Source organism: Hemiscyllium ocellatum, chromosome 48 (genome assembly GCF_020745735.1).
Source record: "Hemiscyllium ocellatum isolate sHemOce1 chromosome 48, sHemOce1.pat.X.cur, whole genome shotgun sequence".
Classification (NCBI taxonomy): domain Eukaryota; kingdom Metazoa; phylum Chordata; class Chondrichthyes; order Orectolobiformes; family Hemiscylliidae; genus Hemiscyllium; species Hemiscyllium ocellatum.
Window position 1 is genome coordinate 12,946,732 of NC_083448.1, and position 19,532 is coordinate 12,966,263.

Sequence of the window (19,532 nt, forward strand, 5' to 3'; positions counted from 1 at the left end):
AGAAATGGCTATCGCAAGGGGGCATAATTTTAAGTTGATTGGAAGAAGGTTTAGGGGAAATGTCAAAGGTAGGTTCTTTACACAGAAAGTGATGGGTGCATGGAGTGCACTGCCAGTAGTGGTAGTAGAGTCAGATACGTTAGGGATATTTAAGTGACTTTTGGATAGGCACATGGATGATAGTAAAATTAGGGGTATGTAGGTTAGTTTGATCTTTGAGTCAGATAAAAGGTTGGCACTACATCATGGATTGAAATACCCTTACTGTGCTGTAGTGTTCTATGTTCTATTACAGAAATGGGAGGTACTAGAGGTCTTAAAACATATAAATATAGATAAATCCCTGGGACCTGATCAGGTGTTTCCCAGAACTTTATGGGAAGCTAGGGAAGAGATTGCTGGAACCCTTGATGAGATATGTGTGTCATCAATTGCCATGGATGTGGTACTGGAAAACTTGCGGTCTTCCTTAATGTGGTCTGTAAGGAAAAGCCAGGAAACTATAGACTGGTCAGGCTTATGTCAGTGGTGGATAAGTTGTTGGAATGGTTTCCAAGGGACAGGACTTACATGCATTTGGAAAGGCAATTTAGGGTTAGCATGGTGTTGTGTGTGTAAAATTCTGTCTCACTAACTTGATTGAGTTTTTTTGAAGAGTTGACAAAGAAGATTGATGAAGGCAGAGTGGTGGACATTGTCTGTTCGGACTTCAGTGAAGTGTTCTAAAAGATACTGCTTGGTAGGCTGTTTAGTAAAGTTAGATCACGTGGGATCCAGGGGAGCTAGCCAATTGGATAGAAAATTGCCTTGAAGCTTGGAGAAGGAAGGCAGCAGTGGAGGGATGTTTTTCGGACTGGAGTCCTGTGACCAGTGGTGTGCCACAAGGATCAATGCTGGGTCAACTTCTTTTTGACGTTTATATCAATGATTTGGATGTGAATATAGGAGGTATGGCTAGTAAGTTTGCAGATGATAATAAAATAGGGAGTGCAGTGGACAATGAAGAAGATTATCTCAGAGTACAATGAGACCTTTACCAATTGGCTGAGGAGTGGCAGATGGAGATTAATTTAGGTGTGTGCTGTTGCATTTTGGTAAGGCATACCAGGGCAGGAGTTATGCAGTAAATGGAGTATTTTGCTGAACAGAGACCTAGGGGTGCGGGTGTATAATTCCTTGTTAGTGGCGTCACAGGTAGATAGGGTAGTGAAGAATGTGTTTGACCCACTTGCCTTCATTCATCGTAATGTTGAATATAGGAGTTGGGATGTCTTGTAACAGCTGTACAGGACATTGGTGAGGCCGCTTTTGGAAAACTGCTTAAATTCCAGGTTGCCCTTCTATGGGAGGGATGTTGTTAAAATTCTGGTCTCCTTCCTTTCGGAAGGATGTTCTGAAACTTGAAAGAGTTCAGAAAAGATTTACAAGGATGTTTCCAGGGTGGAGGATTTGAGCCACAGAATAGGCTGGGGCTGTTTTCCCTGAAGCGTCAGAGGTTGAGGGGTGACCTCATAGAGGTTTATAAAATCATAGGGGGCATGGGCTTGGATAAATAGAAAAAGTCTCTTCCCTGGGGTGGGGGAGTCCAGAACTAGAGGGTGAGAGGGGAAAGATATAAAAGAGACCTAAGGGGCAACGTTTTCATGCAGAGGGTGGTACATGTATGCAACGAGCTGTCAGAAGAAGTGGTGAAGGCTCGAACAATTGCACCATTTAAAAGGCATCTGGATGGATATATGAATAGGAAGGATGCTGGCAGGTGGGACTAGATTGGGGTGGGATATCTGGACTGAAGTGTCTGTTTACATGCTGTACATCTCTATGACTCTAACTTGAGAGGATGCAGAAAAGATTTGCAAAGATGCTGCTGGGACTGGAGGGGTTGAGCTATCAGGAAAGCTGCAAATGTGTTGCTGGTCAAAGCACAGCAGGCCAGGCAGCATCTCAGGAATAGAGAATTCGACGTTTCGAGCATAAGCCCTTCCTGATGAAGGGCTTATGCTCGAAACGTCGAATTCTCTATTCCTGAGATGCTGCCTGGCCTGCTGTGCTTTGACCAGCAACACATTTGCAGCTGTGATCTCCAGCATCTGCAGACCTCATTTTTTACTCGGAGCTATCAGGAAAGGCTAGATCGCTTGGGTTTTCTTCCCTGGAGTGTCAGAAGTTGAGGGGTGACATTGTAGAGGTTTATGAATCATGAGGGGTGTGGATAATTTGAATAGCCAATGTCTTTTTCTTGGTGTGGGGAGACAAAACCAAAAGGCACAGGTTTAAGCTGAGAAGGAAAAGATTTAAAAAGGGGTAACTTTTTCATGCGGAGGGTAGTGCATGTCTGGACTGAGTTGCCAGATGAAATGTAGAGGCAGATACATTTACCACATTTAAAAGGCATCTGTATGGGTATATAAATAGGAAGCGCTTAGAAGGGTATGGGCCAAATGCTGGCAAATGGGACCAGGTCACATTGGGATGTGTGGTCAGTGCGGATGAGTTGGACCAAAGGGTCTGTTTCTGTAGTGAATGACTCTTTGATTCTATGAGAAGAATCAAATTAGATTTGAAACATAATCTACTGTGTCCATTGCTCTCAATGTGGCCTCCTCTGCATTGAGGAGACAGGACGCCAACTTGTGGAACATTTCAGCGAACATCTCTGGAACACACTCACCAAACAACCCCACTGCCCTGCGGCCAAACACTTCAACTCTCCCTCCCACTCTACCAAGGACATGAAAGGCCTTGGCCTTCTCCACCGCCAAACTCTACCCATCCAACGTCTGGAGGAAGAATGCCTCATCTTCTGCCTTGGGATCCTCCAATCACACAGGATCAATGTTGATTTCTCCAGTTTCATCATTTCCCCTGCCCCCACCTTATCCCAGATCCAACCCTCTAACTCAGCACTGTTCTCTCGAACTGTCCAACTTGACCATTTCCCTTCCCACCTTTTCTGCTCCACCCTTCTCTCTGACCTATCATCATCACCTCCCACCTTCATGTACCTATCACATTTCCAACTACCTTCCCCCCAGTCCCACCCCCTCACATTTATCTCTCAACTCCCTTGGGCACCTCCCCCATTCCTGATGAAGAGCTTATGCTCGAAATGTCAACTCTCCTGCTCCTCAGATGCTGCCTGACAAGCTGTGCTTTTCCAGCACCACACTTTTCGACTTCTCCACGGATGTTGCCAAACTTGCTGAGCATTTTTCTGCACTTTTGTATTCCAAGTTAGGATCCTTCCCTTAACTAAACCAAAAACAGAATGAGCTCCTTTTTCATTTTGCTGCTATTTATGACTCTTGCTTTGTGCAAGTGCTTCGCCCATTTTTCTCCAGAACAGTCCCTTAAGTTTTAAAGAATTTGAAGTTTTTAAAAATATTTCTGGAAGATGTACAGGACAGTGTATTTGCAGATTTTCTCATTTCCTGTGCGGGCATCTGAAAATACTTGAAAAAGTGGTTGCAATTATAAACTTTCTGGAATTCACCCCTGATTGAACAGCTTGTTGGGAACACAGGTTTTGAAAATGTTAGAAATTAGTATTATTATGGAACGTGTTAAGATACAAAAATGGTCTGTACAATGTTAAATAAAAGTTAAACTTGTTAGTCATTGGGTTGAAACCTTTTACAGTCATAGGGAAAGGCTACATATACCTGGGACGTAATATGCAGGCCTGACACTGTTTGTAAATTGTGGATTCAATTACAGCTGCCAAAGCTTTGCAATATTTTAAATGCCTATCCTGAAAGAGAAATGTCCCTTGTCTTAGATATTAGTTGACGATGAAGAACAGGAGATAGGTAAGAGAGTGGAGCTGGAATGAGAAAGTAAAACAATGCACTGAACAAAATCAGACTGTTGTAAAAGTCCATTAGACTAATTCCAGTCCAAAAGATGTCATGCATCACTCCATAACTCCACAAAATTCAATTGGTTCCTTCACTAACTTTTTATCCACTCCCCTGTTGAATCTGCCAATATGTTAGATTTGTCTCCTTGAAGTCAGTTTCATACATTCACTACTCCTATATAAAATAATTAAGTCTAACCTATACATTGACCTTCCCTTATGAACAAGATACTGTGCCTATTTTGTGTTAAATGTTATTGCAGTTCATATCAATAAGAGAAATTATATGAGATGCAAATAAGTATGACAGGATGGAGGGAGAAAGGGAATATTTCTGATGAAAAATGATTGGGTAGAATCAAATAAACCATTTGTCCCCTCCCTGAAACAGAGTCTGCATCTATAAAGTACTAGGCTGGATGTATCAGTAATCAAGTAAAGGAGATGTACAGCATGAAAACAGACCCTTCAGTCCAACTCGTCCATGCTGACCAGATATCCGAAAGTAATACAGTCCCATTTGCCAGCATTTGGCCCAAACCCCTCTGTACTTTGCCTATTCATGTAGCCATCCAGATGCCTTTTGAATGTTGTAATTGTACCAGCCACCTCCACCTCCTCTGGCAGCTCATTCCATACATGCACCACCCTCTGTGTGAAAAAGTTGCCCCTTGGGTCCCTTTTATATCCTTCCCCTCTCACCTTAAACCTATGTTCTCCAGTTTTAGATGCCCCCACCCTGGTGTAACCTTGGCTATTCACCCTATCCGTGCCCCTCATAATTTTAAAAGCCTCTATGAGGTCAGACCTCAGCTTGCGATACTCCAGGGAGAATAGCCCCAACTATTCAGCCTCTCCATATAGCTCAAACCCTGCAACCCTGGCAACAGCCTTTTAAATCTTATCTGAACCCTTTCAAGTTTCACAGCATCTTTCCCATGCCAGAGAGACCAGAATTGAATGCAGTATTCCAAAAGTGGCCCAACCAATGTGTACAGCTGCAACATGACCGACCAACTCCCTCATTCAAAGCACTGACCAACAAGGGCAAGTGTATCAAACGTCTTCTTCACTATCCTGTTCACTTGTGACTCCACTTTCAAGGAACTATGAACCTGCACCCGAAGATCTCTTTCTTCAGCAAACACTCCCTCGGACCTTACCATTAAGTGTATAAGTACTGCCCTGATTTGCCGTACCAAAATGCAGCACATCACGTTTATCTAAATTAAAGTACATCTGCCACTCCTCAGCCCTTTTGCCCATCTGATCAACATCATATTGTAGTCTGAAGTAAGTGTGTGTGTGTGTGTGGTTTGGCAGGGGGTGATGAAGTCAGTTTCGATCGGTGTTTACTGTGGAAAAGGATGTGGAAGATATAGAATGTAGGGAAATAGATGGTGACATCTTGGAAAAAGGAGGAAGTGCTGGATGTCTTGAAACGCATAGAAGTGGATAAATCTGGTTGGCTAACGTGGTGCTGCTTTTTAAGAAAGGTGGTAAGGGCAAGCCAGGGAACTATAGACCGGTGAGCCTGACATCGATGGTGGGCAAGTGTTTGGATGGAATCCTGAGGGACAGGATGTACATGTATTTGGAAAGGCAAGGTCTGGTTAGGAATAGTCAGTTTGGCTTTGTGTGAATGAAATCATGTCTCACAAACTTGATTGAGTTTTTTGAAGAAGTAACAAAGAGGATTGATGAGGGCAGAGCGATCGACGTGATCTATATGGACTTCAGTCAAGCATTCGACAAGGTTCCCCCTGGGAGACTGGTTAGCAAGGTTAGATCTCACGGAATACAGGGAGAACTCACCATTTGGATATAGAACTGGCTCAAAGGTAGCAGACAATAGGGCAGTGGTGGAAGATTGTTTTTCAGACTGGAGGCCTGTGACCAGTGGAGTGCCACAAGGATTGATGCTGGGTCCACTACTTTTTGTCATTTATATAAATGATTTGGATGTGAGCATAGGAAGTATGGTTAGTAAATTTGCAGATGACACCAAAATTGGAGGTGTAGTGGACAGCTAAGAAGGTTACCTTGGATTACAATGGGATCTTGATCAGAAGGGCCAATGGGCTGAGAAGTGGCAGATGAGGTTTAATTTAGATAAATACAAGGTGCTGCATTTTGGGAAAGCAAATCTGAGCAGGACTTATACATTTAATGGTAAGGTCCTAGGGAATGTTGCTGAACAAAGAGACCTTGTGGCGCAGGTTCATAGCTCCTTGAAAGTTGAGTCGCAGGTAGATAGGGTAGTGAAGAAGGTGTGGTATGCTTTCTTTTATTGGTCAGTATATTGAGTATAGGAGTTCAGAGGACATGTTACGGCTGTACATGACATTGGTTAGGCCACTGTTGGAATATTGGGTGCAGTTCTGGTCTCCTTCCTATTGGAAGGATGTTATGAAACTTGAAAGGGTTCAGAAAAGATTTACAAGGATGTTGTGAAACTTGAAAGGGTTCAGAAAAGATTTACAAGGATGTTGCCAGGGTTGGAGGATTGGAGCTATAGGGAGAGGTTGAATAGGTTTGGGCTATTTTCCCTGGAGCATCAGAGGCTGGGGGGTGACCTTATAGAGGTATACAAAATCATGAGGGGCATGTTTAGGGTAAATAGACAATGTCTTTTCTCTGTGGTGAGGGAGTACAGAACTAGAGGGCATAGGTTTAGGGTGAGAGGGGAAAGATATAAAAGAGACCTAAGGGGCAACGTTTTCATGCAGAGATGTGGAATAAGCTGCCAGAGGAAGTGGTGGAGGCTAGTACAATTGCGACATTTAAAAGGCATTTGGATGGGTATATGAATAGGAAGGGTTTGGAGGGATATGGGCCAGGTGCTGGCAGGTGGGACTAGATTGGGTTGGGATATCTGGTCGGCATGAACAAGTTGGACCATAGTGTCCGTTTCCATGCTGTACATCTTTATGACTGAGTTTAACATTGCATTTCTGCTCAGATTATGCCTGTCCTTCAAATATGTGACTGCAATATCACTGAAGAGTTCAATGTGCTGTCCCTGTCCTGGGAGTGTTTGATATATTAGATTTTTAACTGTATTTAGTATTTCATGAAATAAATATGAATATAAACTTTTCACTGCTTAAAGCATGCATGATTTCAAATGACTGCTGCAGCCCTTTACATTGTAAGAGGAATGGCAACAATCCAGGTACCCCTCCTGTGTGAGATCTCAGCTATCTGAGAACTTGCATTGAATATGTCAATGAATCATGAGCTCTGGCAAGAATGGTTCCAGAGCGCGTAGATTTTGGTGCATGACACAAATGTTCCTATCATCAATCACTGGAACTGAAAACTGCAATCTGATATCTCATATCTAATACGTACTAGAATCATATACAAAAAACTCATTTATGATTTTACAATATTAAGTGCATGAGAGAAAATGAATTTGAAGTGAAAAAATGTCTAGAAATTCACTACAAAATGTGAGAAGACAGACGCAAACCAATTTCAAAATTAAGATTCATGCAGTGAAATGGAAAAAAATGCTTGAATGATTGACAAATGATGTGTCATTGATCGGGTGGTAATCAGGAGTGGAGTCGTAAGAGCTATTTATTCAATGTGTGATCTCTGTCAGGACTACACACAGTTGATTAATTCACTTATTTTTGAAAAAGCACTTGAGTTTTCTCTGAGTTATGACTTTCTGATATTGGGTAAGTACTTGGGTGGCATGTGGGACACGGTGAATGACACCATTGCACCAGTCTTACTCGCCAAATCTGCAGTCGCAATGAGAATGCTTTGTGACAGATCACATACCTGCCTGCTCTCTTTGTCAACAGAGTGGTATCTGTCACATTGTGAGATGATTGACAGGAATAAATAATAAACTTCAAAATGGGATGAGTTAGTCTAAAATGCTCCGGTCAAGTCGATAGAACTAGTTTGTAGCAGTGTATCAATCCAGAATCAATCATGAGGCTACGCTGAGTTAGAAGCTCTCAAGCAGGGAAGCAGTAATCATATACTGATCCAGATCAAAATGCCAGTCAGCCCGTCATTAGACTTAGACTTAGACTTACAGTGTGGAAACAGGCCCTTCGGCCCAACAAGTCCACACCGACCCGCCAAAGCGCAACCCACCCATACCCCAACATTTACCCCTTACCTAACACTACGGGCAATTTAGCATGGCCAATTCACCTGACCCGCACATCTTTGGACTGTGGGAGGAAACCGGAGCACCCGGAGGAAACCCACGCAGACACGGGGAGAACGTGCAAACTCCACACAGTCAGTCGCCTGAGTCGGGAATTGAACCCGGGTCTACAGGCGCTGTGAGGCAGCAGTGCTAACCACTGTGCCACCGTGCCGCCCACTAAACCTTGTGATGAATCTTTAATTAAACAATCCAATGATTTTTGACCCTGCCTCTGTTTCCCCATTTTCCTGCAATTTTCTTACCATCACCCAAATTCCAAAGTACTTTGAAAATTACGGTTGAGGCTACTTCCACCAACCTTTTGGACCATCCGTTCCAGATCCTAGGAATTAGCTATGTGTTCAACCAGACCCTGGATGACCCTTCCCAACGTGTTACAGCTCCAGACAGAATACCCCACACTGTTCAGTTTCCAGATGAAAAGTCATGAATGGACTGTATTTCTTTATTCACCCACCCTCTCTTGGTTACAAGAGGTTAATTTATAAAGGATCCCTTCCCTTGAGAATACCTTTTTCCCAGATCAAATTAACTTTGCTTTAAAAAGGAGCCAATTTTGCTGGGCTTTTTTTCAAATCACCGAAGGAGTAAGTTTACTGTTATTTTGTTGCACTGGTTGCATTGATGTGTACAGTCGAACACATGATTTTCAGGATTCTTGGTTTTGGGTGCAAATTGAAGTTCATTTATCCTGACTCCTTTTTTTAAACTGGTTTGCAGGACTTGGGATGAGACATTATTTTTCTTTCTATCCCAAAATGGCTGTTCTGAAACCATCACTTCCACACCAAGTATATGTGAAATCTAATTCCTGAGAAAGTATTGAGGATACTGGACTTGTATTTTCTCAGAAATAGGAGACTTTAAATTCTCATCATAATTTGGTATATTTACAAAATTGAGCATGTGAGTTGCAGCAAATTACTCAAGTTGGGGCAGCACAGTGGCTCAGTGGTTAACACTGCTGCCTCACAGCGCCAGAGACCCAGGTTCGATTCCAGCTTTAGGTGACTGTCTCTGTGGAGTTTGCGCATCCTCCCCAGATCTGCGTGGGTTTCCTCCAGGTGCTCTGGTTTCCTCCCATAGTCCAGAGATATGCATGTAAGGTGAATTGACCATGCTAAATTGTGTTAGGAGCACATAGTGTTAGGAGCCTTAGTCAGAGGGAAATGGATCTGGGTGGGGGTTACTCTTCTGAGGGTTGGTGTGGACTTGTTGGGCCAAATGGCCTGTTTCCATACTGTAGAGAATCCAATCTAAATTGCCCATAGTGGTCAGGGATGTGTCGGTTAGGTGCATTAGTCAGGGGTAAATGTAGAGTAATAGGGTAGGGGAATAGGTCTGAGTGGGTTACTCTTTGGAGGAACGGTGTGGAATTGTTGGGCCAAAGGGCCTGTTTCCACACTGTAGGGATTCTGATTCTAATTAGACTCACTCTCATACATAGAAGTTGAATGAAAGCGCACACAGACACTTGTGTTAAAGCAATTTTCTAACTCCTTTTTTAACATTCCTGGAAGGAAAATCAGGTAAATGTCTGTAAGCGATTGTTCTCAGATCAGAAGCAGGCTTTGGACAGTCAGCCCACTTATTATCTCAATTTGCTATCTCTCTGCCTGAGGTTTCCTCGATACCTTTAGGTGTGACAATCCATCAGTCTCACAAAGATGTTTTGCCAGCCAACCACTGAACTCATGTCTCCAGATTTGAGGGCTCAAAACACCTGCAGTATTTTGGGGCTCTGACCACATATTGCAATGTATGAAATAAATCTTTTGTCATGCTGTTTCTGAAACTTTCACCAATCTCCTTAAAACAATATTCTCAAACCCCTATCCATTCTGCAGCTCAAAACAGCTTCTCCTGCTACTATAATTAGCCTCAGAACCATCAGAAAAAGAGATGAGAACCAGCTATCATTCTGATCTTGATTGTGATTGGCAAATAAGGGTAAGAGCAATTACAGGCTGATCTGAAACGTTCTTGACACTCTAAATTAAGGTTAACACACGAGGAATAGCCAGCTGGGTGAGACTACAAGAGGACAGCTCGTTTTTACAAAAAATGCATCCCAGCCTTCAGGAGCAAAGGGGAGGGTTTAACAAATTAATTTCTTTCATCTGGCAAACTAAAGGCATCTGTGGAAGATCCATGTTTGAGATGTAACATAATCTGTGAAATGAGTGAATCAGTCTACTTAATCATTTAAACGAGGTTTCAGTAATGTGTTGTGATTGCAGCAGGGAGGGCTGAGCACTTTGGCCAGTGCCAGCACTAGTCCCTCTTGTCAGTTTCCTGGGTCAATGAAACTGACCCGAGCCATCTGGTATCTATCAGTCATCTCCTGACAGCTTCCTCTAACACCTCCCTCCATTTCCTGTTCCCTTTTCTTCTGCAATGCTTGACTTTCAAAACTGAGATCCGCTGCACTCAGATCCAGGGGGTTGCTTATAGTCCCATGCAAATCCCCAAAACACTGGGAATAAATCCTTCTAGCTACAAAAACCTCTTGCATCTTGGAAATGCAGTCAGGATTGGGATTTGAAGATTTTTTTTCCCATGATCTATATTTTCTGCTTGTGTTCTAATCTGTTAAAAATGTCTCTGCCAAAACAACACGAGAAAATTTTGATTAAAAGCAAATGTTGTGATGGTTTTGGCATCTGTGTTGACTGTTTACCTCCAGTTGGTAATTGTGATGTTTTCTTCAATGACCATTCTTGGTCCATTTTGGTGTTTGCCACCTCTATCAATACGTAATACTGGGTATGGGCACCACCAATCCTCCTCTATCTTGAACCTATCTAGTGGTTAATGGCCTTGGATGCACCACTGTGGAATATCTACTGAAAAGGAAGCCTTCTTATTAGATTTATTGCAATTATTTTTAATCAATCTGTTCAGACATATTATGACACACCTTATGTGGGACTGAACCTGAATTTTCTGGCCCAGAGAAGCGGACATTGTTACAAGACCCAAAAGGTTTGATTATCTGATAGTAAGAAGATTAACGACATTTGGTCAGGCATAATTATGAGGTCATTGAGGAGCTGTGCAGCTTCATCTGCTCCCTTCAAAACCTTGAGTAAAACTCCTTGTCTGCACCTACAGATTGAATCACATCAGTCAAATGGGAGAGTCAGTACCACATCCATAATTAACCCCTTCAGCAATCATCTTTTACCACAATGATGAGCTATTTTCCAGTCCATTTGATATTGCCATGCTTGCCTTATTGTATTATTGAGTCCCTTTTTAAATTTATGATCCTTAAGATGAGGAATATTAATACTGGAATAAAGTGCTTTCTGTATCAAGCTTTGAACATCATGATTTTGTATTCCTCAATAAAATTCATCTAAAAAAGTACAAATCTCACCACGTTGTCCTGTCAAATATTCTCAGTCATCTGAAAACAAGGTTTAAATGCAAAGTTGAGCTCCCAATGCAATGCCAATCAATATTTTGTATTCTGGTGAATACAAATTGTTAGGAACAGAGCACTTAGCAGCAGTAATAGACCATTTGGCCCTTTGAGTCTGGTTCACCATTTAATAAGATCATGTCTGATCTATTTGTGGTCTCAACTTCACTTTCCTGAGTGCCTGTCATCCTGATATTCCCATGTCCATCAAAAATCTATTGAATGTTAAATTGATAAAATTTGTCCTCCAGAGTTGAAAGAGAATTCCAAATATTAATAGCCTTGTAAAGGAGGCAAAAAAGCCTTTGCTACTCCTTAAAACCAAGGCCTCATATTTTTCAGCGGTGTCCCTGAGGACATGACACTCCTTTGCAAGATGAAGTATCTTCCCAATATCCATAATATCAAATCTGCTCATGATGTTCCATGTTTTCATAATATCACTTTTCTTTCTTCTAAAATGTAATAGTTGAGGCACAACCTGTTGAAATGTTCCTGAGCACAGAAGCCCCTCATCCCAGGAGTGAGTCAGGTGAACCTTTTCCGAACTGCTTTGAATGCACTTTTACCTTTCCTTCAAACAAGAAGAAATGAACTACAGACAATACTTTAAATATGATCTCAGCAAAGTCCCAGACAGATGCAGCAAAACATTCTAATCACTTGCTGTTTCTGCCTGCTAACATGTTTTTCAATTCATGCGCACTGCCTCTGTACCACTGAATTCTGAAATCTCATTCAATTTGAAGAAACTATTGCTCTTCTATTCATCCTGTTAAAGTGAACAAGTCCACCTTCTCCCACATTCTCCCCTACTTGCCATTTTTTAGCTTATGTAAATTCTCTACCTCGTCCTGACAATTTACTTTCCAAGCACCTTGGTTTCATCAGAATATTTAGCTATCATATCTTCAGTCCTGTCATCCAAATTATTGATTGACAGTATAAATAGTTGTGGACCCAGCACCGATCCCTTTGACACAACACTTACACTTACCAATCCTCCCACTTGCTTCCTGTTAGCATGCACAGTAAAATTTGCTCCAGGCTGTTCCATCCTATACTCCCAACTAAGTGACAGCATGGTTTAAGTGAAGAGTTAGGCTCCTTCTGCCTTCGCATCAAGCATTTAGTGTTAGATGCAGTCAAGCTCCTTTTACATTGTCCCATCAAATACTTCAGAGTCAGTTGCAACATGGTGAGATACAACCAAAAAGCTCCAATTACAATATTCCAGTTGTGCATCTCTATCAATGTCAATAAAACATTTACACAACACCAGGTTATAGATATATCATAAAACACAGAATTTATAGCAAAAGATCACTGTGATCTTTAATTATAAATTCTGTATCTGATGATTCTGCTCCACAGCAACCTGATGAAGGAGCAGCACTCCAAAAACTAGTACTTCCAAATAAACCTGTTGGACTATAACCTGGTATTGTGTGATTTTTAACTTTGTCCAATCCTATCCTACACTGGCACCTCCACATCATTAAAACATTCGCACTGGACCAAAATAACAATTTCTCCTCTGACCTCTGTGGGTGCGATTCAAAATTATGAGTTAGTTTTGAAATCAGATCCTGGGATCACATTCGAATGATATGGAGTCGGCCATTTAGGACAGTGAGCCTGTGGAATTTTCTGCCAAGGGAAGTAGTTGACGCCAAAACATTGTTTGGAACAAAGAGTTACATATAGTTCTGAGGGTGAGAAGGATCAAAGGGTATGGGGAGAAAGCAGGAACAGGGGACTGAATAACAGGATGAGGCATGGTCATATTGAATGGAGAAGCAGGTTTGAAGGGCTGAATGGTTTACTGTTGCTACTGTTTTCTATGTTTCTAGTTATGAACTGTGGGTCAGGTCATTATATCAGGCAGTAAATTAAGATTCTCAGAGCTAATTTTATTTAAGATCCTCAATGGAGACAGAATTTATCCTAAGACTGAGAAGCAGGAGGTAAAAGGACCGTCTGATCCATCCCACCTCACTTGCTCCCCACAGATAATTTTATCTGAAACTTCTCAGTGTCAGCTGTGAATATTCAAAATTATTTCTGGTTATTTCTAATTATTTTACATTTCCTTTCATGAGTTACTGAGCTCACTCATTAGGAGCCTATTGGTATCAGTGCACCCTTTTGGGCTGAGTGACCCCATCTCTGCCAGGACGCTTGTCGCAAATGTAGCAATTCGAATCATTGTATTGGGATCAGGAACAAGAAGAGCAGTCAGGCTTCTCAGTTTAGAAGGAGGTTATTATTTATTGGTGTTCCACAAGATATCCGGGGTGTGCGTCATTTCCCACAGTTTGTTCAGAAATGTAAAGGAGCTCACCAGCATTATGCTGTCCCTTTCCAGAGGAATCTTCAGCCTCACTTATTCCCTTGGTGAAATACTCAAGGATGGGTATGGAATTTTGAACAGTACCTGGAATCGGCGCATGTCTCGTGGGTTTCCGGCTGTTTTCAAACAATTCTGATTGCACTTGAGGAAGAACTTTAAGAAGAATCTGAAAACAAAAAAAAAATCCCTTGTCAATGTAACACTCTAAAGCACAACATACTGTAGTAAAATCCATTTGCTGTCAGTATTGTGACAAGAAAACTTCTCTTGCTGTTCATACGAAGTAAAACAAGTTTAATTGGCAGCCCATTGCAAAGGATGGAATTAGACAGGATATGAGAGCAGACCAAAAAAAGAACAAATAGAAGCAGAGAGGAGACTGGCAGAAGTGCAGAAAGAAATCACATTATGCACAGTGACGGATAAAGAAGCAAGCAAGTGAAGTGAGGTCTTGTGATGAAATAGAAAGAGGAATCAGATGGAGCTGAATGAGAGGTAGACAGTCATTGAGGTAGTTATGTTCCTGGTCTTTTGTTATAAAGCAGTACAAACCTCAATATATTAGGAGAACAGGTTTATTTTAACCCAAGACATTTTTCTCATTCATTTCCCTCTATTGTGCCATCAACTGATCCTTTGGTTTTCTTAATTTGGACACCCCATATCAGTTCGTTCTTCAGGTTAAGTTTAAGGGGAAATCTCTGTCCTCAGTCAGCATCAATGGCTGGCTACTTTTCCCACAGAGAACTCTTCTAAAGAGTTTGTACAGGCATGATGGGCTTTATGGACTTCTTTTGTGCTGTGCCATTCCAAGATTCTCTTGGGGCCATAGGGTAATTGTATCGTAGAAAGCAGCTTCTGCTGAGAGTGGGGTTCAAATGTGGATCATCATTTAAGATTTTAGTGAAGACCTGCAACTTCATGGATCATCATATTTGTGACAACTTGTATTTATAAGATTGTAAAACCTCCAAAGCACTTTGTAAGAGCATTCACAAATGAAATATGGCCCCAAGCCATCAAAGGTGATATTAATGCCATTACCAAAATCTCAACATATCAGGGAAGTTTTAAGATGTTGCTTAAGAGAGGAGAAAGAGTGACAGCAACTTTCAGGAGGAGAATTCTCAAGCTGACAACTCAAACAGCTGAAGGCACTGCCAGCAATGATGACATTATTCAAGTGCAAGAGCTCAAACTAGAGAAGCACAGAAATCTTGAATGGCTGGATAAAGCTGTTGACATAGCAGAGTCTTTAAATCAAGAATGAGATTTCAAAATTTAAGTTTTATTGATATATTGACACACAGATGTGATTTTAAAAAGCATTATGGAATTGATCCATTATGTCAGTACAGACCAAACAGTTAATCTTGAACCATCCTGATCTATATGCTTAAGTTTTGGCAACATTGTCAACTCACAATCTGAAGAATATTGTCAGTTGGAATCCTTACAAACCAACAAGTAATATGGTGATGTAAAATGAAAGAGGCCAGTCCTTGCTTTAAAGGTTTGAATCCATCCCTATAGCATGTGTATTTTATCATCTCGAGCACAGCATAATTTAGTGCCTATCGGAATGAAGCAACACTTAACCAATAATCAGTCCAAGAATTTCTTGATTCATATCCAACAGTCATCCCCAAATAATGACTTTGAATTGATATTACAAGAAAAACATTCTGTTTTCTCATGTTCTCATTCCTTCAGATATTTCAATAGTCATTTTCTGATATGGTTGCTGTCTGCACAATCTGCAGTTTTATTTCATTTGTTCTTCATGCTTGGGAAGAAATATTTCCTACTTCAGGAATTAAAATTCAACATCAAACAGCGCAAGGACCTGGACAGCATGAGTTAGAGAATAAACCTCCTCCCCACAGTTTCTCATGAAACATTCTGATGGCAGGTCCACCGCTGGTTAGGTACTAATAAAGGTTTTCCTTAACTGTCCCAACATACAATGCCATAGCTGGTACTGGTATGATATGTCGTAAAGGTCCCTTGATACCATCCCATTGCATACCCCCAGTGCAGTTCCAGTGTGGTTGAGAACCAGCGTAAAGGTAACTCTCCACAATCTGTGTTGAAGACTACAGAGCACACTTGGTACAGGGTGAAGCTTGCTTTATACTGTCCAATCAAACATTCCCAATCCACGACCAGCAGAAGGTTTGATCCAGAATAAGTCCCCTCTACATTGTTGCATCAAACACTTCCAGGATTGGGACAGCACTGTTTAGACATTAGTTAGATTTCTGATGGACTAACTTAGCAAACACACTCAAGTATGATATGGGTGCATATTGGAATAACTTTGGTCTGCACCACTTACTCAAGCATGCACACATCGGTTTCATGGTAGGTTGGATGCAAAGTGTCGACATCTCCACTCTCCAAACAGCACGCTAAGGAATAGCAGTATTATTACATGAGAGTAACATTTTTCAATTTCGCTGAGAAGACTTTCTGTGTTTTCACAGATGGAACTGCCAAAGATCCCAATCTATTCATTGTAATATTCCTACAGTTTGTGTTCAACCAAATTTCATTTGGAATGAATTTTAGTGTTCTATGAAAGAACTTCATTTGAGAATCAAGATATAAATTTATCCTCTACTATAGGTTTTGGTAGCTATCTAACAAATCATATTACTGTGAAAGAGGGACCAAGGAAAACTGAAGAGGGCCCCTGATTATCTTCCATGCTTCCGAATCAAATAATGAAAGAAAGCTAGAGGGCAAAGTCAGCGATAGTGAAATTCCATAATGCATTCGTAACTGCAAATACTTCTGCATGTGAGTTATGTTTAAAGCTATGCTAGAAGGACAGGCATTAATGCCATTTGCTTGATTAAGTTTTGAATAGTGAACTAGCCCAAGCATTGGGTCGCTACTGTTCATTAAAAAAATGTAAATTTTGAATCAGCCTTCTCAGACATGTAGTTATAGAGTCATACAGGATGGCAACAGATCCTTTGGTCCAATCAGTCCATGCTGAACATAATCCCAAACTAAACTGGTCCTACCTGCCTGTCCTGGCCAGTATCCTCCAAACCTTTCCTGTTCATGTGCCTGTCATAATTGCACCCTTCTACTGCAAGTTCATTCCCCACATGAACTGTGAAAATTTGTCCCTTGTGTCTTTATTAAATCTTTCTCCTTTCACCTTAAAAAACATGTCCCTTAGTCTTGAAATCCCCCAGCCTAGGAGAAAGACACCTCCCATTAACCCTCCCTCTACCTCTCATGATTTTATAAACCTCTACAAGGATACCTGTCAACCTCCTACAGTCCAGTGAAAAGTGGGTCCCTGCCTATCTAGCATTCCTTTATAACTCAAACCTTCTATACATGGCAACATCCTGGTAAATCATCTCTGAACCCTCTCTAGCTTCATAATTATCCATTCTTCCTCTATCTGGGCACCCAGAACTGGACACATATTCCAGAAGAGGTCACACCAATGTCCTGTACAACCTGAACATGACTTCCCAACTCCTATACTCAAACTACTGAGTCAGGAAAGCAAGTGTGCTAAATTCCTTTTTAACCATCCTCTCCATATGTGATGCAAACGTCAAAGAATTATGCATTTGAACCCCTAGGTCCTTCTGTTCTGCAACACTAACCAAGGCCCTACTATTACTTATCTAAGTTCTGCCCCAGTTTGTTGTACTGAAGTGCATTTATTGCACTAAATTGCATTTATTCAAATTGAACTCCATCTGCCATTTTTCAGTCTTTTAGCCAATTTGATCAAGATCTTTTTGCAATCTTAAAAAAACCTTCTTCACTGTCTATTATGCAACCAATTTTGGTGTCATCTGCAAACTTACTAACCATGCCTTCTATATTCTAATCCAAATCATTCATATCAATGACAAACAAAAGAGGACCCAGAACAGATCACTGTGGAACGTTGCTAGTGAAGGGTCTTCAGTCCTAAAAGCAACCTTCTGCCACCACTTTCTGTCTTCTGCTGTTAAGCCAATTATGTATTCAATTGGCATGTTACAAACCTGTTGCAGATGGGGCTTGAACCTAGACCTTCTGTCCCAAAGGTAGGAACACTATTCCTGTTCCACAAGAAACCTCAAATTTGACAGGTGGGATCATGGTCACCATTAGATAAGCTTTTAATTCTAGCTTCTGCACTGGGGCTAATAGTTACCGTGCTCAGCTAAATTAAGTCACTGAGCTGACACTAAAGAGAGGCAGCATTGCATCTATTGCATCTCTGCAAAAACTTGGATGAGGCATTTCACTGAGATCTGGAATCTACAGATATTTCTTCTCATTTCTCTACCCCAGAGATATTGGCTGCCATCTCATCCATAATATGAGATGTGTGACCTCCCACTGACAGAAATAATGTACTCTCTTGGTTGTCTGAAGTTATGTTGGGGTGACCACAATACACAAACGTACAGCAGAATGGAAACTCTAAACTGTCATGTGATGTTTTCAGAAAGCAGATGTGAATTTCCTCATTATGTCTGTTGGTGAAAGAAGTACGGATTGAACTAAATTGAGCAAGGTAGACACAGGTTTGCTGCTGTCTCTATTCTTAGGCTGCCTAAATAAGGGGGCAGACAAACAGATGAGCATTACAATTATCTTCCAAGACCTGAATGAGGGAAGGGATATGAAAGTCAGAGCTCCTTATCCTAACCTCAAACCTTCATTGATTGCCTCATCACTGACTAATGGGTAGGCTGGTGTATGAAGAATGATCACTCCGATGCAGAAATGCAAGGTTGCTGGCTACTGCCTGAGAACCATCTTCCAACAACAGTCAACATCTTCGGGAGAGAAGGGGAAAACAGTATCACCAGAAAGGGTTAAGGTGGATTCCAGAAGCCCAGCTCTTAAAATAGCAGATGTGTGGCTGTTGGTCCCAGGTGAACTCAAAGTGGTTTCATTTTTTCTGGTCACCATGACAACCACATTTTGTAGTGCAGTCCCACAACCCCCTCAAGACAGACACAGGCACGAACACTGCTTCACAATGTTGCTGCTCTCAGGCTGACAATGGCTCTCGAATGATTTTGAACAAAAGAACTATTAAATCTTGGCACTTTTTAAAACTTGAGATGAACACGTCTGAAAATCCATAGCCATTCAGTTCCAGTTCATTGAATTTTGAGAGGTCAGAGTTTGAGAGACAGTTCCTTGATGAAGTGGAATTAAAAGAGCAACCTTTCTTTATTTGTTTATTAAAAGCAGCTTTTATTTGCAGGCATGACATACAGTTTGTTTCTTTTGCCTGAAGCATATTTTAATTTTACTTCTGATATCATATCCTCCCCAAAAGATTTTGATTTTTCAACAGCTTACTGTTCTGGGAGAACAGGTCATCCTTGATAAATTACCAATTGGCTATTTTCTTTAAATGGTACTGCACAGTCAATATTGGCAGTAATGGGGACCACTTCAGTTTAATTTTGTCCCTATCCAACTGCCATAAATGCATTCCCCCTAGTTATGCTACTCAATAACAGGGTTACAGGAATGGGAATACTTGCTGTTTTTACCTATTATTGATTCCTGAAGTAACCTTAACCTCAACACTTAATATACAACTGAAACATTCACTGTACCTTTGTTACCTCCAGACTATTTTAGCACACTCTGCTGACCCCACATATTCTACTCTGCACAACCCCTGATGTACTCACTCACAGCACCC

General features: G+C 41.3%; 1 protein-coding gene across 5 annotated transcripts in view; it reads right to left on the reverse strand.

The window, feature by feature from the left end:
* The window catches only part of LOC132837019 (transcription factor COE2), a 268,330-nt gene that overhangs the window by 81,820 nt on the left and 166,978 nt on the right, over nucleotides 1-19,532 (reverse strand). For all 5 annotated transcript variants that reach the window (XM_060856660.1, XM_060856659.1, XM_060856662.1 and 2 more), the window contains one exon: nucleotides 13,922-14,003. In XM_060856660.1, the coding sequence (XP_060712643.1) occupies nucleotides 13,922-14,003 (82 nt within the window). The remainder of the gene's footprint in view (nucleotides 1-13,921; nucleotides 14,004-19,532) is intronic.